Source organism: Chinchilla lanigera, unplaced genomic scaffold (assembly GCF_000276665.1).
Source record: "Chinchilla lanigera isolate Chin_1 unplaced genomic scaffold, ChiLan1.0 scaffold00027, whole genome shotgun sequence".
Taxonomy (NCBI): Eukaryota; Metazoa; Chordata; class Mammalia; order Rodentia; family Chinchillidae; genus Chinchilla; species Chinchilla lanigera.
In genome coordinates, this window is record NW_004955428.1 from 21444382 (window position 1) to 21469474 (window position 25093).

Genomic DNA, 25093 nt, shown 5'->3' on the forward strand with positions numbered 1-25093 from the left:
TTTCAAAACAGGTTAGTAGGAGACTTACAATAATTAATACATTGTGTATTGTCTTAGTTATTCAGAGTACAAGATACAGGTATGATTCTTTATAGCTTTTCTTTTGTATCTTTTGTTCTAACTGACTCAAAAATACTCAAAATTAGCTGTCTAAAGACAGTAAACGCTTTTCATGACTTTCTGAAATTGTGTGTGTGTGTGCATGTGTATGTGTGTATGTGTGTTGTACTGGAGACTGGAACCAGGATATTTGCACTGAGCTAGGTCCCCAGCCCGCCCCCCGCCCTTTCTTTTAAGTTTTTGAGACAAGGTCTCACTGTATCATTAAGTTGCTCAGGCTGGTCTCAAACTCTCCATTCTCTTGCTGCAGCAACACAGAGTGCTGGGATTATAGGCACCATGGCTAGTGAGGATATTTTTAGCTCACACAGTAAAAGCTTTACTTGGAAATGGAATCTTAACCATTATTATACTAGTAAATCATTTCTTCTCAAGTACACAGTCTTGATTTGTAGTATTTTCTTATTTCTTGGTATATGGCTCTGTCTGGCCTTGAACTCACTCTGTAGCCCAGGCTGGCCCAGAACTTTTAGTGATCTTCCTGCCTCAGCCTCTCAAGGGCTGAGATTCCAGGCATGCATGTGCCACCATGCCCAGCCTAAGGTGGCAGCACTAAGCAAGAGTTATGGACGGTTGAAAGTCTTGGCTTATTGTTCTGGGCTCCAGCTTGCTATCCCAAGTCTAATGCTTCACCAAGGATATTGAGATTAATTACCCTCAATAAAATCTCCAATTCGCTACATTGTACTAGTGTTACTGGCCACTTAGAAGGGCATTTATTTTGGAGAAAAGGAAAAAGGCTTTGTTCAAAACTAGCTCTGAGGAGATGGAGGGGCCTTGTATTACCAGAGATCGTCCTCTCCTGTGTCCAGGTGTGCATGGGCAGTTTACAGGGACAGAGGGGAAAGGGAATACAATTAGGTAGTGAACAGTTCCAGGCTTGCTTCATCCCTCCTGGTCCTCCAGTTCCCTCCCTCTCTGTGGAAGAAATAGGACCAGCAGACCTCCTGAGCCCAGCATCTGCGTAGTTTGCCCATTCAGACTCCCATTTTGCCAGGGTGTGGTGACTACAGGAGGCCCTATACTACTGACAGAGGCAGAGGACATAAACTTTGGGTTCTGCTCCTTACTAGCTTCTGAGAGGAGCAAGAGACATTTGGTAGAGGATGTATAGACCGTTAAATGAAGTTGCCACATGCTGAGAACTCAGTGAGAATGGTCATACTGCAAACTTTATAGAAATTAGAGGAAATGATTTCTGGTTGACAGCATAGGGGAAGGGTTTGTGCTTGGTCTTAAATGGTAAGATTTTAACCATAGGGAGAAGGGAAAATCCAGATGCAGTGTAGTATAGCACAGTCACTAGTATAGTATTGTATGGTATTGTATTGTATCATATCATATAGTATAGAAGAATGGTTAGTTGCATGAAATCATACAGTTTAAAATATTGGCGATCATATACATCTGTGTATAAATAGTTTCTCTCTCTCTCTCTCTCTCTCTCTCTCTCTCTTTCACACACACACACACACACACACACACACAAGGATTCCCACTTCTGAAAACATTCTAAATATCCAAAATGTAAATGTTCACCATGTACTTTTGGAAGGGATTTTGAGAATCTGTTTAAGCTGTCCATTCACCCATTTATCAAGGCCACAATGAAGAATACCCTTCATTTAGCAAAGGGAGTAGAGAAGAAATAAAGTAGTTAAAATCAGTGATTGCCAGCCTGTACTCCACTAAAATGTCAAAGAAACTAAAATTTACGATGGAATCAGATATTTGAACTTGAGATGCTTTCATCTAGATGTTCCGTTTTCCTTTTCTTAAACTCAAGGAACTGTCTATGCCATGTAGAAAATTTAGGAGCAAATCAGGTTTTTCTTCAGAAAAGTTGTTCCCTAAGCAGAATAACTTTTATTTACAAGTGAGGGTTAAAAAAAAAAGTTACACATCTTTTGAAGCTTTCTTTAAACCATTGAGCACTGTGTGACATCCACCATTAAAAATTCCAGCACTTGTAGAATCTCAGTGTTTGCTTTAGTGAGGGGGAGGGGTGCTGGGGAGAAAGTGAACAGTGCCCTCAGTACCATGGAGCTAGAGCCCAGACCACTAAATTCTGCATAGATTTACTGTAGACTGGCATGAGAACATTCATACAGCTATATTTTCAGGAACACTAAGGCTTTCTTTTAGAATTTCTAAAATAAAAAATCTACTCTTCGTTACAGTTTTAAAACTTCTGTTGCTTTGTTATGACCATCACAAATGGTCACTTAATAACAATTATATGTCAATTTATAAATGTAATTTACTTTATATATTATGTGGCATGTAATGTATATCCCAAAATCTAACTTCCTTCTCCTCCTCTTCCTCTTCCTCCACCACCTCCTCTTTTCTCCTTCTTCCTTCCTCCTCCTCTTCCTTCGCCACCTCCTTTCTTCTCCTTCTTCATCTTTGTCTTCTTCTCTTCCTCCTCCCCCTGCCTTCCTTCCTTCTTATTTGATTAGCCATCTATTAGGATGTCCTAAGATTTATATGTAGGGGTCCTATTTTGATTTAAAATAAGAAAGCTGTTCTAGAAGTGCTATGAATGTGCCTTACTCTTTCTCGTTTTTTGCTGCAGATACTCCATTTGTTTTCCTGACCTTCTGGTAACTTCTAAGGGTGCTTTGTTTATATGAAGAGTGTAAAAATGCATCTTGTTTATGGAAAGAAAAGACAAATCTTGTAACTTACTGTGGATTGAAAATAAATATATTAAAGAAACATGAGCAAATGTTTTTCATAATATCTATTTGATTTTTTTACCTAGAATTTTTTAGAATCTTTTTCTTTCTTTATCAGCTTGCTTATTTTTGTAGTAACTCTTCATCCCCTACTGAGAATGTTTAGTTCTGCTAACAGAAATTAAGTCCAGTATTTTAAACATGCTTTTCATATATTTTACAGAAGGCACATAATGAACTTCAGAAAGAAATTGTCCTCTCATTCTAAATTTATAAGTGGACCCAAACACATTGTTTTTCACATAGGGAGGAACAAGAAGAGACATCTGCAATCCGAGTTGGTTTTATCACATACAACAAAGTTCTCCATTTCTTCAACGTGAAGAGTAATCTGGCCCAGCCCCAGATGTTGGTGGTGACTGATGTTGGGGAGGTCTTCGTTCCATTGCTGGATGGATTCCTTGTCAACTACCAAGAATCTCAGTCTGTGATTCACAAGTAAATATGATATGCTTTATAATTAAATACAAATCAGTTGTCTGTTTTTAATTGCATTGTGGCTTGATTCAGTTGCACAATTTTGTCATTGGCAAAGGGATTTAAGACATGGCTTGTAAAGCTATCATTTATATGAGCTCTATCTCTTTTTAATATAGACTGGTATCTAAGAGGGAGAACTTATTTGTACTTGCCCCCAGCCCTATGAACTCTTTCTTTGCAGGAGGTATTTCCTGCATATGAATGAACATATTCAACAATGATTAATAAAAATACAACTGCTGTATGAAAATCAGCTACTGTATTAAGAATTTATGGTCTAAAAGAGATCAGTGGTAGTGAACAGAAAAATGCCTACAAAGTGTGATTTAGTAAATGTCAAATTTAAATTCTAGATTTTAGTACCAAGCTATGCTAAAAAATGCCTGTGAAATATACCCACAGGTGCTGGACACGAAACAAGTACCACATGTGTTTAAACTTGAACTGTCATTGATTTATTTTTTGAAGTTCATAACAAATATACTAAAGATTTAAAACCTTTTGCTCATTCCTTTCTTATAGTTTATTGGACCAGATTCCAGAGTTGTTTGCAGACTCTAACGAAAATGAGACTGTCTTTGTTCCCGTCATCCAGGCTGGCATGGAAGCATTAAAGGTGGGAAAAAACCATTTGTATGTGCTGGTGGATAAATTTTGAAAACAGAGAGATCGAAAAGAAAGGAGGAAGGAAAGAAGGAAGGCAGGCAGGAAGGCAGGAAGGCAGGCAGGCAGGCAGGCAGATGGGACAGACAGTATTTATGAAAGAATATTCTTTCCACTCAGGTGTGTGGTTGCTGGAGACCGTTCTGAACTTCCCAGGACTCTCAGAACTTCTCAAGAGAAAATGGCCCGAACCAGGGATTGCTCCCAGTGTTTACTTTTCAGGACTATTTGCATCTAAGCCATTGATTTTGTCAGGATTTCCAGTTTAGCTCCTCCCTTTGACTTTTACCTGAACTTTATCTGATCTATTTTAACTTTAGTTCAACAGTATCTAAACTCTAAGGTAAGAGGAAAACAATTCCCACACCGCCCTCCTCTTCCTTGGGGTTTTTACGCACGCAAGGGCAGGCCCTCGGACAGTGAGTGACAAAGACAGGAACGCTGCCGAGGGCCAGCGTGGTTGCCAGAAGTGGACGAGAGGTTGCTTGGCTGTGGGTCCAGCTGGAAGCCGAGCCCATGTGGTTCCGGTCATCTTCAGAGGAATAAAAGCAGTAAGCTGAAGAAGGCAAAATGATTTAGAAGCATTTACTCTAAATCATTATTACCTTACCACAAGAGTCAGCTCTCTTTTTCTCTGACAGCTAATTCTTAAAATTAGTTCTTAAATTTTATGATTGAAATTAAGTTCAAATTAACTTTTAAAATAAAAGGGCTACTAATAGTATCAGTAAAAGTGATAACAGACAGCAACAACAATAGTACAGAACTGAGTTTATGGACACCTTCCCACATAAATTTTGTATCTGATTTTGTAGTTTGGTTCTAGAATACATTGATTTTTGCTTAGTTTTTGTTTTTGTTTTTGTTTTTGTTTTTTGTTTTGTTTTGATCTGCAAAGTCATCACTTATAAGTCATGCACTGTTTTGGAATCGTACACCGTTTTAGACATCACAAAAGTCTCAGAGTGCATGTCAGCTCACCATTAAATTTATTATAACTTTGACATCTAAAAGTGACTTCAGATGTTAGAGCTCACCCACAGGAATCCAGTAGTGAAAAATTCGGGGGTACAGAAAGCTTTGGGGATTTTTCTTATATCCCATGTTGCTAAAAACAGGTCTTCTATTTCACTTTCAGTGTGTTTATTTGTTGCTGTGAATGTTGTTCTTCTCCCTTACAGTACATAGAAATCCATATGTAAGGCACACATGAATCCACAAGTCCTTCCGCTCCAAGGTAGGCCTGGGAATAACACTGCATTTGTGTGCTCCCATCTGAGAGGAAGGATGGCTGGTACATGCTGTCCCATCAGTTAAGAGGGGAAATGAATGGAAGGATTGGTCTTCAGTGGCCTTGATGGCAGAATCCCTGTTCAACCCCTTACTTCATCTCTGAAAGGGAGTAGTAAGTGGTGTCTTGTAATCATGATTTCCACGTGAGCAGTCCAGAAGAGGTCTAGAGGCTGCTTGGAAGCTTTGAAAGAAAAATATAAATCAAATGTGTGTACCTGCATTCCCTGTATCAAAAATTCAATCTGAATTATGATACATCCCTGAAAAGAGTGTTCTTCATAGCCACAGTGTTCTGCGGCTGCAATGGCTATGGCAGTTCATAGTCCCTGCTGTCAGTCAGTTTACCAGCCTCAAGTTCATTGCAGTGTATTTGCATCTCTTCTGTATTTTACTTTTTATTATATTTATAGTTTTATTGTTATACTAATATATATTTTACCTAGAAGTTTGAATATGAGGAGCAACTATTGTCTAACTATAGCAAGGCAGAAAACTTCATAAATACAAAGCTAATCAGTAGTAGTCTTCTTACACAGTAGAATGTTATAAAGTGACACTTGGGCATGATGTCAGTGGCGGTTACTCTTACGTCACTGCTAGCAGGATGATGCTGTTCTCCCAGTCTTCATACCGAGGCTCCCTGATGTCTCTCCTCAGCTAACTGGTCATAGAATCACATGAAGTAGAGGAGCTTTGTAAAAATGCAGCTTTCTGGTCAACTCGCAGAGATTCTGATCAGTAAGGCCCCAATTATTCTGATGTTTGTCTATGCCTGGAAACTCCCAGCATGAAAAATCATTCATTCTGTCATCTCTGAGCATTCGCTTAATGATGGAGAAGTGCTACCCCATGTGCTGCTTTTGCTCTAGGAATGCTTTGACTACTGTGATTTAACTTCTTGCCTTCAGTTTCTAGTTTATGGTTAAAATAATTAACTTTATGAGGAAAGTTTGCTTTCTTTTACAGAATGTTCTGTGAGGACGCTCTTGTGGTATTCAACTTTGTAATGAGTAGAAAGGGTCACTAGCTGATTTCTTAGTCACTTTTTATAACAGTTCTAGCTCATAATGCTCCTTTTAACCATAGCTGCCAAGAAAAACATTAAGACATTTAAGGTAAATTTATAAGGATTTTTCTTCCCTGACCTTAGCGACTTCTAGTTTTTGTTTTGTGTTTTACTTTTGCCTTCGTGATTCTATTGTATATGTTCTTCTAAAGTTTCCTCTAAATCCCTTTGTAAGTTGTTAATATGAATAATAAAGAAAAATTTCTGCTGTATCTAATCAGGAAAATTATGAGTGATTTGAATTCATTGCATAAGAACAGAAACTGCTGTAGGGTAGCTGGCACTTGTCCACAGTTCATGCTTTTTCCTCATGGTGACCCACGCGCGCATACACGTGTGTGCTTAGCCAGCTCTGGCAGAGTCATATTATTTCATTGTATTTTCAGGTTCTGTATAGTGGAAAATCAGGCTTAAATTCATGTCATGTATATAGGAGGGCACTAAAATTCTTGCCTGACGTCATTATTAGGCTATAAGCTAAGATGTTTGAGAATTTTCAGGGCAGTATCAAAATATTAAAAAGGCCCCTTTATTCATTCACTTGTCCTTTCAACAAATAAGAATATATCAAATGCCTATAATTTTTTGTTTATTCATTTTGTTTTTATCTTTTTGAGACAGACTCTCATTATGCAATTCAAGCTGGCCTTGAGCTCACTTTGTAGGCTAGGCTGGTCTCTAACTTGCAGTGATCCTCCTGCTTCAACCTCCTTAGTGCTGGGATTACAGGCATGCACCACTGTACCTGCAAATCCCTGTAATTTTTGTAAGGCAGTTCAGGGACTACGGTCTTGCTCATAAATTCCATCTAGTGTAGCAGACAAGAGGTAACTCTATAATACAAGACATAATGTTTGCTGCATGCATTTTAAAAAGGGGGTGGGGGCCAGGGGAAGTGGTACACACCTGTAACCCCAGCACCCGGGAGGCTGAAGCAGGAGGATCACTGCAAGTTCAAGGGCAGCCTGAACTACATAGTGAGTTTGCGGCCAGCCTGGACTATATAATGAGACCCTGTCTCTCAAAGTGGGGTGGGGAAGGCACAGAGTGGCTTTGGAACATGTGAGACTGTGGCTGGTCAGTCCAGCAGCTCAGGATATTCTTCGTGGGAGACCAGAGATGGGAGTCTCATCTTCTTTGGACAGGGAGCAGAAACTGAGGAAACATCAAAGTGAAGTTCTCATTGTGTGTCTAAGTGAAGGCTCTCAGAACTGGACTGCCCTGTTGGAGTTGCAGTGTTTCTTTCAATCAGATACATGCCAAGTAAAATCTACATATAATCAGCAATAATAAGCTTCTTACAGCAAAGAGTGGACATAAACTAACCAAAAACATGTGTTAATTTGTCACAGAGATAAACAGGCATCCTCTGGAATGCTGTTCTGCATACTTTCTCAGAAGTCCTTGAAATACCCAACTAAAGGATGCGTAGTTTCTCTGCTGTGAATCTTTCCCATTCTACAGCATCTTGTAATCTTAGCCTCTTTTTTTTTATATAGTCCTTCAAAATCTGCGGTTCTTTCAGAATCTGACCCTTGTAACTCAAACCATATGTGAACTGCTGACACTGTGTTTGAGTTTGGTCAAAGAATAATTTTCTGTGTTAGCTATGACCTTCACAATAAAACTAGATAAATAAGAATAAGAATTGGGTAAAAAAAAAAAATTGGAGGCAATTGGCCTTTAATGGTTATGCTTAAATTACATTACCACCTGGGGAGAACTGACCTATAAATTGTCCATAATCTGTACCTGAATTCGATTTCAAAGAGAAGCATCACGGCAGTCCTCCCACAAACACATGTGGAGTGCGTGGAGAGGGAGAGGAGAACTGATGGGGTTAGGGAGACACAGAACCAGTGTCCTTTCCTCTGCGGAGCCCTCGAGCCGTGAAGACAGGAATACACAAGGTTGTGGCAGTGTCATTAATTCTGGAATAGTGTTCAGAGCAGAGTGGAACATGGAGGAGGCGGCGGCATCTGTGCCAAGGGAGTCAGTGACGCCACCCTCAGAGGAAGGGCCATTGGAGCTATTTGCGTCCTTGTGTTCTCACGGCCAGTCCTTCTCCACCTGTTTTCTGCTATAAGATCGATTTTATATGTCATTCATCTAACTCGTAAGACCTGCTCCTGTGGGCACAGTTGGACGTGGGTCAAAACATAAATTTTGGAAAGATACAAACTATGGAATACTATGGAGCCTTATCTAATTTAAATTTGCTACTTATAAAAGATTATATAAGTATGTGATTAATGAAATTATGGATCTAAAATTAGCAGCAATTATGTAAGTAGAAAATAAATATGATTACTTTGGGATTTTTTTTTTTGCAGTATTGAACTTTGGGTCTCGAGTTTTTCTGTCAATTTTACTCTCTGGACCATTTAACAAGGCAGTCCGGTATGTTCAGTCATGATTAACATCATTTATTGAATCAAGTTCTCCCTACAGTATTTTATGTAGTTTTCTCCTGTATTGTATATTCAGTAACTGAAGCATAGAGAAGTATTTTGCAATGTTCCTCCACTGATAAAATGCTAGGATTCAATCCTGGCAGGTAGGAACTAGGTCCTGTGTTCTTAAAAACTCCCAATGTAAAATTACAGCACTTCCATGGTAAGAGAATATCTAGAGAGATAGAATTATTGATAGTGAATTGCTTAGGAGAATTGGGTCAGTAAAATGAGAAAAGTTGTGCTGTTTTTAACTTCATAACTTTCTGCTTTTGCAATATTTTAAACAGTGCTTTTATAATAATAAAAGTGATAGAAATTTAAAATTTGTCAGAGAATTGAAACATTTGACATGCTTAAGTTCCTACCTATGATTTTTCACTGTCACTTTCCTCCTCTTCCTCTCCTTTCTCCTCTTCTTTCATATTTGCAGTAGGTCTTGGGGTTGAATGCAGGGCCTTGTGCTTCCTAGGCAGTGACTTTACCACTGAGTTACATCCCCAGCCCTTTTTAACATTTTTAAATTTTAAGACAGGTTCTCACTAAGTGGCCCAGGCTAATCTTTTCAATCTTCCTGCCTCAGCCTTTTGAGTGGCTGCGACTGCAGTATGTGCCTACCTGCCCAGCAAACTCCTGTCCTATTAATGCTGTTTCTGTGCATAACTTTGAGTTGGGGACATATCCAACATAAAGATTCCAGCTCACAAATTCTTCCTTACTACTGGCCACATCAGACAGACAGACACATCCACTATGACCTCATTCCTGTGATCCATGCCACGAAACATATCAGGATGTGACTGATGAGAGACACATTACAACAAGGATAACCTCAGAGTCTCAGTTTTTCAAAGAAGCTATAAGTAGCCTGTAACTAAAAGTACATTGCACAGTTGACCTGGCAGAACCACGAGTGCCCCTCACTCAGCCCAGTTTTGCAGACAGCAGCCCTGGGTGGAGAAGAGTGAGAGATGTTCCAGGCTGGAGAGACAGTGTGTGAAGATACAGGCGTATAAGCATGCAGTGTATTCCAGGAAAGCGGGAAATTGTGTAGCTGAAACTTCCAGTATGAAAGGTGGCACAGGTGAGGAAAAGTTGGTTGTTGGACTGGAAAGATAATTTCCAGACTGAACTTCAGAGGGCTTTGCAGTATCATTTCAGGACATAGGACTGAAGGAGATGGGTGAGTTTGCCTCCTTAGAATGTGAGCGGTAGTACCAGCTGTACCAGGTGGAAGAGTTAAACTGGGAAACACTTACAAAGGGCCTGGCTCCGAGCTGCGTGCGTAGCTGTTTCCTACCCTGCCTGCTCCTGCCCAGATAGGGACTGCGGACTTCATCCCAGGCTACAAAGCCCTTAGGATTTCCGAAGAGAAAGGTGCATACCTGAGCAGAAATATGGAGATTGTTTTGGGGCTATGCGCTGGCAGCAGTGTGCATGGGGAGCCGTGGTTCTGCCAGCCCAGCAGGGGATGGTGCTGAGATAAGGAATTGTATTTAAATTTTGCTTGGTAGGTTGCTGGTGAGTTCCTTTCCTGTGATTTATATATTCTTAATGCTGAATTGACATTTGTGGAGGCTGAATCTTCTTTTTACAGCTTCTCAGAGACAAGAGATGTGCATTCTTGATCACACATTTTTCATTTTGTCACCAAGCCTGGTAGCTGGTTCCTGGTGTCTACTGTAGCCAAGACACTGCCACATTACTGTGCTTCTCCCTGGAAATAAACTAATTTAGTTTCAAATAAACTACTAAAGGCTTGAAATAAATGCTTCTGTTGCATCTTGGTCCTGTGGCTTCTGTAACCTATTTCTGCATTATGGAATCTGCCTGATCCTGAAGGACCCAGTGGTGGCGAACCTTTTAGAGCTTTCTGTGATGCGAACATCCCACTGCAGCACGTGTGCCCTAGGTTCGCCACACTGGACTATACCATAGACTAAACAAGAACATGTTCCCTCTACTGCATCATTTTAATAACTTCTTAAAGCATTGTGTTTTACAAACCCATATTTACATATTAACACTTGCACTTAAAAATTGTATAACCTTAGGCATCTCCTTGCTAAACCTCAGTTTCCTAACCTACAAAATGGAGAAAATAGTACCTGCCCAAGAACATGAAGGTTTTTGTGAAGGTTAAATTAGTGTTTGGCTCATAGAAAAGCTTACATATTTTAGTATATTAAGACCTTCCCACTGAAGCATTTTCTGTGATTTTGTTTTTTTATTTTAGGAAGCAGAATGTCCTGGGAAGCTGTACATCTTCCATTCCTCCTTGCCAACTGCTGAAGCACCAGGGAAGCTCAAGAACAGAGATGACAAAAAATTGGTTAATACAGACAAAGAGAAGGTACTTCATAAATAATTACTCTCTGAAGTGTCTGTATATCCACTACTAAGAGAAGATAAAGTCAGTGTGTCCTTCATTTAGGAAAGAGGGGGAGAAGCTGCATCTAATTGTGTGCATTGTATGCTACAGGAATATTTTAAGTTATAAGCAACTGGAGAAATCTTATATTCCTAGAAAAACTGATCCTGGAAACACCTAAAGTAAAACAGGAGCCCCATATTTTGGAATCTAGAGTCTGTGTGAAGATAGTGAGTGATGAGAATGTCAGCGAAGGTAGGAGGGGATACAGAGAGAAGAGAGCATAGAAGGAGCGCGTGGTCTGTGGTCCAGGCAGAGGTTTGAGGCATGAAGTAGGGATGCAAGGCTCACAAAGTGCCTCTGCTCAGACCTTGGACAGTGGGGTGCCGGGGGAGCCCATGTAAGGCTCGGACTGTGCATGGCTGCATGGCGCCACAGCGAGCGCCTCCTCTGGTTCTGTGAGCCAGCATGGCAGTGTCAGCTCCACTGTGGTCACTGAGGATCAAATAGAATTGAGTGCATATGAATATTTCTTTAGCCCAGTTCCCTTAACTGGGAAATATATATATTTTTCTATTTTAAAATTTCAGCGAGAACCCAGTTCAAAATTTCAATTTTCAACTGAAAATACTTTGTAACTTTTCATTTATCTTTCTTGCACCTTTCCCTTCAGATACTTTTCCAGCCCCAGACAAGTGTGTATGACTCCCTGGCCAAGGACTGTGTGACGCATGGCTGCTCCGTGACCATCTTTCTCTTCCCCAGCCAGTATGTGGATGTGGCATCTCTGGGGCTTGTCCCTCAGCTCACTGGAGGAACTCTTTACAAATACAACAATTTCCAGGTAAACAGCAGCCATTTGTTTCTCTCAGGTTTGCCCAGTTTTACTTTTGATGCTTAGATCATGGCTTAAGAAGGGTGTGCCTCTTGTGGGCACCAGGCAAATGCAGCTTCAAGAGCGCTGGAAAACCTTATATTGTGTGTGTGTTTACTCTGGCTAAGCGTATCATTCAGCCAGACAGGTAAATAGCAGTCTAAGCTGCCATACTATATAAAGTATGTTTAAAATAATGTTTGCAAAGGTAGCTACACATTTGTTTCAGGTTGTTGGAATTTGGGGTGTACAGTTCATTACACCCCTCTATTCCACATTTCAAGGAAGGGAGGTCTCCAAGAGCTGATTAGAATGTCAGTATTTCCAAAGTTCAGTCTGTAAGAAGTGGACTTCCTAATGTGTTGTCCCTGAACTTGACAGACACCTACAGCTTGGTACGGGGTGGGTCGGCTCATGATTCTCTTATGGACAGTACCTGAAAACTTACTGTCTTGAGGGGCAGACAGTGTGTACAGGCAGACCCACCACTTCCCACACTTACTAATCAGATGAGTCACTGCCTTGCACTGAGGACGAGGAGGAGGAGGAGGAGGAGGAGGAGGAGGAGGAGGAGATGATTTGAGCGGGCCTCTTAGGGTTGTGCCTCCCTGTGGAACGTGAGCCGGGAGGGGTGCGCACCCAGTATAAGTGACTAACGTTTAATCATTGTCTATTTTTATTTACCATGGATAAAATTATATCTCTCTGCATTACAAACTAATTAAAAAACAAGGCCAGAGATATCAAATGAAATGTATTCAAAACAGATTTAAAGTTCGGCTGGGGCTACAGCTCTATAGTAAAGAGTTTATTTAGCATGTGCAGTGCTGGGTTCAGTCTCCACCACTGTGAGCAACAAAAAATAAGTGATTGCCCAGGTGGGTGGTGTAAGCCTGTACTCCCAGCACTTGGGACACTGAAGCCAGAGTATCACAAGTCTGAGCCATTTTGAACTTCTAAAGAGCTACTTCAAGGTCTACCTGGATTAAATAGCAAGATCCTATTTCAAAATAACAACAACAAAAACACCCAAATGAACAACAAGCTTTAAAGGGGAGGGCAAGGAAAGATGGTAAGGATGGTGGAAGTGATTTAAAATACAACAGATATGTAGAAGGAAATGTCACAATGAAACCTATTAATTATGAGTTAATTTTTGTAATAAAACTTTAAGAACCATTTCGAAGACTTCCTAATAAACGTATGTCTTTTTAGGCATGCTAGAAAATAAGCTCTTAGTAATCATAAAATTGTTTTCCTCATTCTACCCAAATCCTGGATACTGAGGTGCAGAGAAGCCTTCCACGCTGACCAATGTTAGCTGCTTTCCCAGCCAGGAAAACCAATTTGCAAGTCTGAGTTACAAGGTAACCCTGTGTGGTTTCCAGTGTAATAAATGCATTGTACCTCGACATGGATGATTATCATTGATTCCTTAGTGTTCCTAAAGAGGAATTCTACTATAATCCAACAGAAGAAAACCCCTCAGATATAAACAAGAGTGAAATATTTCATAATCCAAGGGGATTAAGAGTGTTAACTTTTTTTTTATTTTAAGAAATAAAAGAAGGAAAACGTATTAACAGACAGACATCCATTTACAAAATAGCGTAAGAACAGTACAAACAAAACAGAGTTACAAATTTGGACCATGCTGCTAGTCATCTATTTGCAACTACTGCACGTTGTAAAACTGAATCATATGGTAGCATTTCTTTGCTTCAGAAGCAAAAACTGTAATAGTGTCTTGTCAGTAATATTATAAGGAAGAAGGGAAAAATGAAGGTGAAAAGTTTCGCAGGTGTTCAGTTGGATGTAAACAACTGGAGGTGATTACAAAGACTGTGTCTGTGGTTTCCCTGTTTCATTTCTTCCTTCTTTCCCATTATGTTGGGGGGCAGTAGGAAGGAATGTGTGTTTGTCTGCCTGTCTCCTAATTATCAAATGTAGTAGTGAGAATTTCTTAAAGAGCCTCCCGAGCTAGATATGGTGGCACATACTTGTATCCTAACAGTCTGGGAGGCTGAAGCAGGAAGATCCAAGTTCAAGCCCAGACTGGATAATTTAGCAAAACCCAGTCCTAAAAATAAAAAATAAAGTAAAAAGAGCTGGGGATATAGCTCAGTGTAAAAGACCTCGGTTCAGTCCCTGATAGCACCAGAAAGAAAAAGAGAGAGACCTCTTGACAAGATCTTACAAGCATTTTCAGAAGCTGCTGCTCAACAGTGGGTTCCCTCTTGCAGGTGAGCACTCAGAATAGCATTGCGTGTAGGGCGTATTGTATGAACCAAGTGAGCAGCTTCCAGAAATACAGTGATAGGGCTGGGGAAGCAGCTCAGAAGCACAGGGCCTGCCTGGCAAGCAGAAGGTCCGCAGTTCAATTCCCACTGCCAGAAAAAATCAGAAATACAGTATTAGCAGAGTAGCTAACAAAGCTGAAAGAAGGAGCCTTTACTACTGTGTGAATTGTCCTCTGGCTCGGTTTATGAATGCTGTCACATAAAAGGACCTGTGGTTTCAGGGTCTTTCCCCAGCTTTGTTAAATGAGTTATTTGGGTCTTAGTCTTGACTCTCGTACTAAGCCCCTGAGGGGATTATTTATACTCGGTTTTTATATTTGCAAAGTAAAATTAGTAACTGATTTCCTCAGTCAAAGGTTAGAAAAATGAAAGAAAATAAAAGATGTGTTTCACTTGGAAATTTAAGATCTCTGTCCAAAGATCTTATATTTCCCTTAACTGAAGAAACATAAATCATGCACAAAATTTTTTTAGATTAAAAATAACAATGATTTTTTTAGTCAGGTTTAAAAATAACTGTAATTTGAAGTATTTTGCTGCCATCTGGTGGGGACTGATCATACTTTATTTTTTAGATGCATTTGGATAGCCAACAATTTTTGAACGACCTCAGACATGACATTGAAAAGAAAATAGGCTTTGATGCTATTATGAGAGTTCGTACCAGCACAGGTAATTATCATTTATACCATTTTCAGGCATCCTTTTTGTACTTGTTCTCTCTTCAAATTAAATAACAGGACAAGAAAGAAAATAAGAGCAAAATAGGGAGATGCACAACTCCCGTTTCCCCTTTTCTGTAGGCTTTAGAGCCACTGATTTCTTCGGTGGAATTTTTATGAACAACACCACAGACGTGGAAATGGCTGCCATCGACTGTGACAAGGCCGTGACTGTGGAGTTCAAGCACGATGACAAGCTGAGCGAAGACAGTGGCGCCCTCCTCCAGGTGATTTCGTATTTACTGTCGTCTTTCGCTTTCTAGGTTCTCGCAGTGATCAGTGGCAAATCTAAAACAATACTCCCAAATGTCTCTACATAAAAAACCCAGCTCTTTCTCCACAGACAGAAGTCACTGTCGAGGGCGCTGCAGTGTGTGGCTTCTCTGTAGCTGAGGCAGATGTGCCACCCATGTGCTGTAATAATTATATTGCTGCATTTTATGTCATAAGCAAGTGGAATAGGATTTTGCTTTATATAAGTAAAATTAGCAAGAAGCCAAGTTTCAGTTAAATTAATAATACATGTGTCTAATGGTCATAGTTTTCAGACATCAGCATCTGTCTTCATCCCTTTCTCATTGCTGGGCTGCAATACCCGACCCACAACTTAAAAGAGGAGAGATTTATTTTGGCTTAGCAATTTTAGAAGCCTCCATCCATAGCTGACTCTGAGGCAGAAGCATCATGATAGAAGAGTCTGGTAGAGAACAGCTGCTCAGGTCACAGCATGCAGAGAGCAGAGAGGGCAGGGAGAAGTCTGGGAGGGAGACAGACCCTTAGGTCACCCGCTCAGTGGCTCATCCCTGCCAATCAGGCCCCGTGTCCTAACCTCACCTGCAGCTTTGGCTTCTTCAGTGGATTAATGCACTGATGAATACAACACCCCCCGTGACCCAGTCCCCTACAGCACCCCGTGGTCCAGTCCCCCACAGCACCCCGTGGTCCAGTCCCCCACAGCACCCCGTGGTCCAGTCCCCCACAGCACCCCGTGACCCAGTCCCCCACAGCACCCCGTGACCCAGTCCCCTACAGCACCCCGTGACCCAGTCCCCCACAGCACCCCGTGGTCCAGTCCCCCACAGCACCCCGTGATCCAATCCCCCACAGCACCCCGTGATCCAATCCCCCTTCAGAGGCCCCAGGCCTGGACATATGAGACTTGGGAAAAACTTCAGCTTTAAATTATAACATCACACTTAAAGGGTGGAGAGAGGTTCGTAGTAAGTTGAGGAAGAATTTGAATGTGTGTATTTTAGCCACTGACATTTGAGGTAATTAATATGTCTCTGTATTCTTTAATGTATATGTTGTCAACATAAGACCTCAGTATCTTGCTAAGGCTAGTCCTGTGTTTTCAAGGAAAATGGGCCTTAAGTATGTGAAGGTATTATTTCTGGACCTTGGTCCTTGATAATAAAATCTGAGGTAAGTAAAACTGAAAATGTCAACACATATTTACATGTGAGTAACCCAGTAATTTTATCCAGTGAAATGCTAATTTTTTCCAGTGAAACCCAGCCAATGAGTTGGTCATTATCCCTTGTTGTTGCTCAATCTTTAGTGTTAATAAAAGTCTGCAGAGAAATTTAGAGATCCTTTATCTGTATACACTGTTTGTAAATGCAAGTAAGACGAGGCTACCTTATGTGGAATTAGCATTGCTGTTAACCAGAAAAACATACAACCTCAATGTCCTGCCTGCAGTGTGCTGTGCTTTACACGACCATTGGTGGCCAAAGAAGACTTCGGATTCACAATCTCGGCTTAAGCTGCAGCTCCCAGTTAGCCGATCTTTATAAGAGCTGTGAGACGGATGCCCTTATCAACTTCTTTGCCAAGTCAGGTAACACTTTGCTAAGCCTGCAGTTTAGTAAACTTCGCTTAAATTCAGTCAAGACTTGTTGGTGAATTGAGTCAGTGTCTGAAAAGTATTGTGGTGCTCTAAAGTCTGTAACTCTAGATTAATAAAGAGAATGACTCAATTCAGGGCCAGACTATACAGATTTATTTAGTTTCTTTCCCAGTGGGGCATTGGAGTTGAAACCTACGAAGGTGCTCCTAAGCCTTTATTGTGGTGTAGGAGTGTGCCTTCTGGCACGTGTGGAAAATGAAAGGAGACTGTCCATGACCTTGGATTGATCTCAACTACCCATACCTTGGTAAAAGTGAAATAGGGTGAGCCCCATAGCAGAATATTTTTGCTTTCTTTCTGAGATTCTACACTAAAATATGGAAGAAGTAGTAGTTCAGCCCCTGGGAATTCAGGATATCAGAAAATGACAAGCTGACTTTTCTTTTCTCTGTGTGTGCAATTCTTTTTCTAATATCGTAAAGATAAACCTTGGCCAGTATAACCTCTTGCTGTAGGTAGGCCATTTTCAGCACTGTCATATTTTATCAATAGTGGAACACTAGCAAATGACTTTAACACTTTCAAGTACTGCTTTTCTGGTAGGGTGGCTTGATTATAATATTAATTTGTTCTTTTTTTCTTACTTGAAGAGATCAGTTTCTAAACTTCTAATGTCCATTTTACTAATGGTTTTGTGCACACAGCCTTTAAAGCAGTTTTACACCAGCCTTTGAAGGTCATCCGGGAAATTTTGGTGAATCAGACTGCCCACATGCTGGCATGCTACCGAAAGAACTGCGCGAGTCCATCTGCTGCAAGCCAGGTGAGCCACGGACAGTACTTGGTGTTGAAGTGCTAGAAGCAGTGTGTTCTTTCAGCATGGAGCTAGCAAGGCTGAAGGTACTGTAGGCACTCAGCTGCTGTCCAGCCAACTGTAGAGCCAAGAAGATTGAGAACACAGCTTTGGGGAAGCTGTGATGTTTTATAGCTGATGTTAAAAACTGGCCTTTACAAAGTGCCTGATCTAAAAACGTGCACACACATTTGGTTGCCAGTCACTGCGTTCTGTATAAACAAAAGTGTGTTGCATGGAAGAAGTGTCAAACAGGATTCTCTTTTGTAAATTGTCACAGATATTGCCTTGTGAAGTGTATATGTTTAGATACATTTTAGCCATGTTAACAATGTTGACATGAGCTGATCGCAGTAATAACGTTTTATTTTGTGAACATAAATATAATATAAATATTGGAAGTCTTCATATTTAAAAGTTATGCGTAGGTATGAAGAGGTTTGAAAGAGTTGTCTCTGGCCATCATCTAGTGATTTGAAATTTCAGAGAATCCTTCCAGTAGCCTCATTTAGATTCCTGTTAAAGAAAGCAAAATCTAACGTCCACATTTATATTCACATTTCTTCTCCTTTCATATTCTTTCCAATATCAATAAAAGTAGATACTACTTTTCATAGTTCTGTATAGAATATCTGAGTATTGAACTTTGATTGAAAGAGAAGATGGTGAACAATCAATGGAAAAAATTTCCAGTCCATTCTTCGTCAAAAATAATTACTGAGAGGACATCTGAAAGTGCACCTAGAAGGAAGCGTTCAGCAGGAAACATAATGCAGATAAATTTGGGGTCCAAATTCATAATCTTGGAAAAGAAAAATAAAAACATTTAATTGGACTTCTCATAAAAGTTCCTTTCTATGCTGTTCAAGGTGATCTGCCTTCAATTCTTTCCTCTCCTGTGTTGATAATTCTATAAGCAAATTTTGACTCTACATGAGTACTGTATTCAGTTGTCTTTATTATTCAGAAAATTTGGGGGCTGGGGATTTAGCTCAGCGGCAAAGCGCCTGCCTGGCAAGCGCAAGGTCGTGAGTTCGGTTCCCGGTACCGGAAAAAAACCAAAAAAAAAAAAAAAAAATTATAAAAAAATTATAAATATTCAGAAAATTTGGTGCTTTAGTAAACTCATATATCAGTACTGTCATGCACTGGGCCTGTTTAAACTGCACAGCCCACCAGCTGCACCTGGAGACCGGGCTGAACAGGGGCCAATCATAAGACTTGGCATCCCCGTTTTATTATTTGCCTTTGAGCTCTGGGAGACATTATTCTGTCTCTGGAGTGTCTCACCCTTCAAAAGGAGTAGTTACATTAGTGTCTTCTCTGCAAGTTTATTTGCTCGTGTTAAAATGACTGGACTCAAAACCCTTAAGTGAAAAACAACTCTTTTGCCTATTTAAGGAAAAAAATAGTAAAATCTATCAGTTCCTTCTGGTTCAAAAGTTAAAAGCATTATCTGTACAACTATGCCATCTGTTCATATGGTTTAAGTCTTCTCAAGGAAAAACATAATGATGGCAAAGTTTTTCTGGATAAGTACAGATTATTCCTGTTTTTATAGTGAAAGCTTTTTCCCCATTAGCACATTGCATGTGTGTCCTTCAACTAATGATATTTTTTTAAATGGTGTAATTTAGATACCATTGTGGAATCTAGAAAATGTAAAGATTACAAAGCAGGTAAAAATAATGACATATTAAAATATCATGAACTGAAAACACAGAATACTTAGAACCAAGCTTTCTTCGGAAAATGCAACTACAAACTCACTTCCTTCCTAGAGTTCCCTTATGGGATATAATCTCTGTGGGGAAATTCCTAAAGAACGACCACTATTTTACCATAAAGCCCACAGTTTCCTTGATCCAAGCAAGGCCATCCAGGAGCTGCGTGCTTTGATTATGTGAGAGTGGACCTCAGCAGAGCTGCCTGGATTGGGGTGCCCGGGTCAAGAGTGGGGAAAACAAGAGGAGGCGCTTAGGGTACACAGTTCAGTGAAGACCACTCTGAGGAGCGTGTGGTAGATCTAGGTTCTGACCTGACTGGGAACAATGGTAAGCCACATTTTAAGCTTCTATAAGGAGGGTTAGTTATTTACATTAACTCTAATAGCTCACAGTTGTGAGCTTAAACATATATTATGTGGGAGTATAGAGACCTCAAGAGGCAAGTCAAATGATTGTAACTACAGAGTAAGAGTTGTTTTGCTGTTGTTGATTACCACTGTCATTTCAAAACACAAAGAATTTTCCAAAATGAATGAAACTGGACATGAATTTGTACATCGCCCTCACTCACACTTTCCTCTCCAAGGATAACTTAATGCTGGAGGAGCCAAGACATTACATGTCTGTAATCTGATCCTTACGGTTCGGCTTATAGTTATCATTGGATGAGAAATTAATCCAGCACTAAATATGTCCAAGTGAAAGTATTTTATATTAGAGAAAAAATTACAATTAGAAGGAACTGTTCTTTTATGAGGAAATGTGTTCACCTACTTTGAAAAATTAGAAATTGAGAAGTAAATTGCAAAGTGGAATATGTTTGATACTTGTTTGCAGACATCAGTTACCAAGTCGTGCCATACATATACTTTATACTTCGATTATGATAAAAGGCCCGTAATGATGATAAATTCTACAGAGCCCTGAAGGAAGTTTTCTTCTCAGTATGGATTCTGCTAAGTGTTCATTCTTTTTCATCGCTGGAAAGTCTAGCTAAGAAGAAATCACACATTTATACACCAGATATTTCAGGAATCTGTTTGCAAGTTATCATTAGATTCTGTGTATATTTGTGAGGATATTTTCTTTTTCATTGACCTGTACTGTTAAAAGGAAGGAGGTGACACTGAAATCTGATTATTAGCTATTCTTCTGACGTGGACTTGACCACAGAGTAAATAACATAGGCTTTTGCCTAGCATGTTTTCAAATGTCGAGTTTCTTTGACAGTGCCTTGTGTTAGATTGTAGTGCGTCACATGGGCTGTGCGTTTAGGCGGTTGAATGAGGATGTGCGAGCCAGAGTGGGAATGGAGAGTGGGACACACGCTTTCCCAACTTAAAAAGTAAATGTTTATGGATAAAAACATAGGGGATCTTTCTCGAGAAAGCGCAAGCATGTGAAACAATATCTTTCTTTTTCAGCTTATTCTCCCAGATTCCATGAAAATATTGCCAGTGTACATGAATTGTTTATTAAAAAACTGTGTGCTGCTCAGTAGACCAGAGATCTCCACGGACGAGCGGGCATACCAGAGGCAGCTGGTCATGACCATGAGCGTGGCTGACTCACAGCTTTTCTTCTATCCGCAGCTTCTGCCAATAGTGAGCATTTCTGAGAGGAGTCCAGAAGGGAGTTCTGTTTTGTCCTTTCCTGCATGTTATAGCTAAACCATTTTTATTAATCGTGTTGGTCCATTTTAGATATACATAATGATCACATCCATCATAGGGAGTTTTGCCTACACATGATGTATCTTTGTTCTTCTTTTTCCCATTCTTCTACTCTCCCTTCAGTCGGTCTTTCCCTCCTTATTTACAAACGCTTTGCTTCCATTTTTTCTTTTCTAATTTTTTCTTTTCCTTTCCTTCCTCAGCCCCCCTTTCCTAGTTCCTCTTTGGATCTGAACATTTCTTTTCCTATTTCACAATATCTGTTATACGTTTTGGTCCTTATTTACACATTTGGTTTCTCATACCGGAGAAACAGTGTTGTATTTACACGTGTGTGTCCAGTTTATTTTACTTAAGAGAATGGTCTCAAGTCCATCCATTTACTTAGAAATGTCTCAAGCTTATCCTGCTTTATTGCTGAGTAGTACACCACTGTATAAAAGAAACACGTCTTTTCTATCCATTCATCAGCTGATGGGTATTTGGGCTTAAACCTTTTGTTCTTAAGAAGAAATTCAGAATGGTAAATGCCTTCAAAATATGCAGCATGGGATTTAGAGCCCAGGCTTCCAGAGCAAGCTGTGTGTGTGCACTAATAGGCAGTCAGTGTGGTGGGGAGGAAATTGGGAGCTCCTTCTTCGATGAACTGTTCGGGTGATTGCTCCTCTTTCCTCTCCCGAATTGGTGCTCTTTAGTTATGTAGACACACTGAGAAGTCTGCACCACCTGGAGCAACTAAGCTTCAGTTGCTGATGAACTGTCCAGCATTGAAGACAACATATGTGTGTGTGGGAACCATCTGCTCACGTGTGTTTACCTATTTATATAGTACAGTAATGCCTTCTGGTCACCACATTTAACCAGATGGGCTATAGTTAGCCTTGCTTCGGTGTAGTCAGGGGTTTCTGTTTAAGGATAGCTACACTGTACAGGAGAACCGACCCCGCCTCCCTCAGACAGCTGATATGCCAGTGTGCGCTACTGTGTTGAGTTGATCCTTGAAGCCTTGAGGGCCCCTGTAATCTGTGGCCAGGCTCTTCCTCCTGGGGACCTGACAGGTTGCAGTGGACGGAAGGGAGTGCGGAAGGCTGTTTGGAAGTATGCAAAACCCTACTCAGGCTCTTAGGAAGGGTGAGACATATGCTAATAGTCTTAAATTAGGTTGGAAATTTAAAAAGTTATCAATTCTTTCAATCAATATGCAAGTTAGAAGTACATTATTACAAATGATTGATTTCAGATAAAATTAGATCACTAACAGTTTGTAGGCCAGAGAAACCAGAACTCTAAAGGATAAGAACATCACTGTTGCACGGAAATTCTGTTGCACGGAAATTCACCAGTGATCACCTCTTACTAAATCCAGTAGGCAGCTGTCAGGCCGCTTCTCTTCTTCATGTACATGTGCTCAAAAGTCTCTGCTCCTTGCTGACCGTCACAGAAGGGATCCTGCACACTGCTCTCTTGAAATACCTTCTCCCTGGCTCCTAGTTTCTCTCCTCCTTCGCTGTCGATGCGGCACGTTCTTCCCCACAGGTCCCCACAGCTCATTTTCTCTCCTCAGGCCTTCACTCAAAGGTTACCTTTCCATCAAGCCTTTCTGGGCTGTCCAGTCAAACATCTCCCACCACTCCCCCCAGCAATACAGTCCATCTCACTTTTCTGTTTCCACCCTTCCGGGCTCTTCTTAATGGGGGTGGGGGTCTTGGTATGTAGTTCAGGCTGGACTTGAGCTCAGTATGTAGCCCAGGCTGGCCTAGGACTCATGGTGATCCTCCTGTCACAGCTTCCTGCATGCTCCTTCATAGCTCATACCATCTACAATTCTATTCCTTCCTCCAGAAAACCGCTAGTTGCACAAGGCACAGAGATTTGTATCTAATGAATACAACAATGCCTGGCACATAGTAAGCACTCATTAAATGTACACTTGAAGGAAAAGAGAGGGTTGAGAAAGGAGGGCAAGGGAAGGACATAGAAAGGAAAGAGGAAGGGAAGAAAGGAGGGCGGGAAGCAGTTTCTGATGCTCTTTGCCCCATAGCACACACTAGATGTGAAGAGCACGACGTTACCTGCTGCTGTGCGTTGCTCCGAGTCTCGCCTTTCAGAAGAAGGTGTGTTCCTCCTGGCCAATGGCCTGAACATGTTCCTGTGGCTGGGCGTAAGCAGCCCACCAGAACTGATCCAAGGAATATTTAATGTGCCGTCCTTTGCACATATCAACACAGACATGGTAAGTGTGTTTTCACTGAATTGTGGTAAATAAATAAATTTCATGGCAGTCATTAATACAAAAAAGAAAATGTATATAGCTCTATATGAGAATAAGAGAAAGTCATATTAAAATTATTTGCATAAAGCATTAGCTAGGGAGCTGGGCATGGTGGCACATGCCTGTAATCCCAGCACTTGGGAGTCTGAGGCAGGAGGATTGTTGCGAGTTCAAGGACAGACTGGACTACAAAGTGAGTTCAAAACCAGCCTGAACTGCATAGTGAGACCCTGTCTCAAAAAGACAGAAAAAAAAAAAAGCGTTAGCCAAAATACCTGACTTGAATAGAAATTGCTGACACTTCCAGATTATTTACTGTATGTCAGTCTCTACACACTAAGTACTAATACACCATTTCATTTCATTCTGAAATGAATTGTGATATGGATATTGCCTCAGTGTTTTACAGATGAACTAGTTAAGGCTCAGGGACAAGTTTCTTGAGGATAGGTGGCAGACGTGGGAAATCTATTTCGATTTTAACCCCAGGACTCATCCTTGGTGCAGACCTGAGTACCCAAAGGAATGGAGAAATCTTTCGTAGGTCATTGGCTTCAGACTAAATAAATTGAGGAACTACAAAAAGATGGTCTCACAAAAACGGGTTATGTTTTTGTTGCAGTCACAGCAGTTGAAAGTGTGAGTTTGATGTGGAAATGAATATAAATGTCTCTTTTTAAAGCATCTTAGGAAAACTCAGCAGTTATAATTGTTGAAGGTCAACTTCTAGGAATCTGTAGTAGGGTTCCCTAAAGCCTTGCTTAGGTTATGGCAGGGAGGCTTTAATTTAGGTGTTGTACCTAATTGCTGGTATGAGCGTATAACCTAAGGACCTACAGCATGTTATAGAAGGAATAGGAATAAATTTTACAGTTCAGTGGTCAGTTTACAAACCTGCATATCATTTATGAATGCAAAAATATATCTGTAAAGGAATTAAGGGTATCTATAGCTCATTAAAAGACTAGTTTTCAAATTAAGAATCTTTGAAACAGTGAGATGTCTGTACCTGGTTGAAATTAAGGAATGATTAGAAATGTAAGTTTTTAAAGATTAACAGATAATATTCAGTAGGCAAAGAACTGAATCTGAGAGAATGTTTATATAAAATTTAAGGAAGCTTCCTTTTATATCATAACATAGTAAATGTTGAATACATATTTGCTGAACTGGACATAGATACAAAGTAGCAGTCTCCTCACCACCAAACAGGAGACCGGCAGGTTTGTGCTTTTATCAAGGCAAACTCTTCTTCACCTTCCTCAAAAAATGAAACAAAATTAAAAACCAAATGTGGGACAGTTTATTATTTGTTGGATGAAAGAATTAACCCTAATATCAAAGGGGACAGAGTGTGACTATGAATACACTGCTTTTCTTAACAGCTCCTGTGAAATAATTGGCTATTGTCTTTTCTAAGACTCGAGTCGTTAGAGAAAGACATTCTAACTCAGCTTGGCATATGCAGCTGGGCTGCTTTGTAAACTAACCAGATTTCAAGGAAATCTAAGCGACCAGTTGCCCTTCACACATAAGCATTGGGTAGTTTGTTTTAATGTTGGAACAGTAGTACTTGGATAGCATTTTTCCAAACGAGGTAATGAATCGGTCTTGAACAGACAGAATGAAGTAC

At 40.4% G+C, this 25093-nt stretch overlaps 1 protein-coding gene across 2 annotated transcripts in view; it reads left to right on the top strand.

Annotated features, from left to right (window-relative positions):
• The window catches only part of Sec24d (SEC24 homolog D, COPII coat complex component), a 93521-nt gene that overhangs the window by 62573 nt on the left and 5855 nt on the right, over nucleotides 1–25093 (top strand). For both annotated transcript variants that reach the window (XM_013515265.1, XM_013515264.1), the window contains exons 11-20: nucleotides 3108–3299; nucleotides 3864–3957; nucleotides 11053–11169; nucleotides 11861–12031; nucleotides 14937–15033; nucleotides 15165–15310; nucleotides 16788–16926; nucleotides 17640–17758; nucleotides 20940–21119; nucleotides 23230–23421. In XM_013515265.1, the coding sequence (XP_013370719.1) occupies nucleotides 3108–3299; nucleotides 3864–3957; nucleotides 11053–11169; nucleotides 11861–12031; nucleotides 14937–15033; nucleotides 15165–15310; nucleotides 16788–16926; nucleotides 17640–17758; nucleotides 20940–21119; nucleotides 23230–23421 (1447 nt within the window). The remainder of the gene's footprint in view (nucleotides 1–3107; nucleotides 3300–3863; nucleotides 3958–11052; nucleotides 11170–11860; nucleotides 12032–14936; nucleotides 15034–15164; nucleotides 15311–16787; nucleotides 16927–17639; nucleotides 17759–20939; nucleotides 21120–23229; nucleotides 23422–25093) is intronic.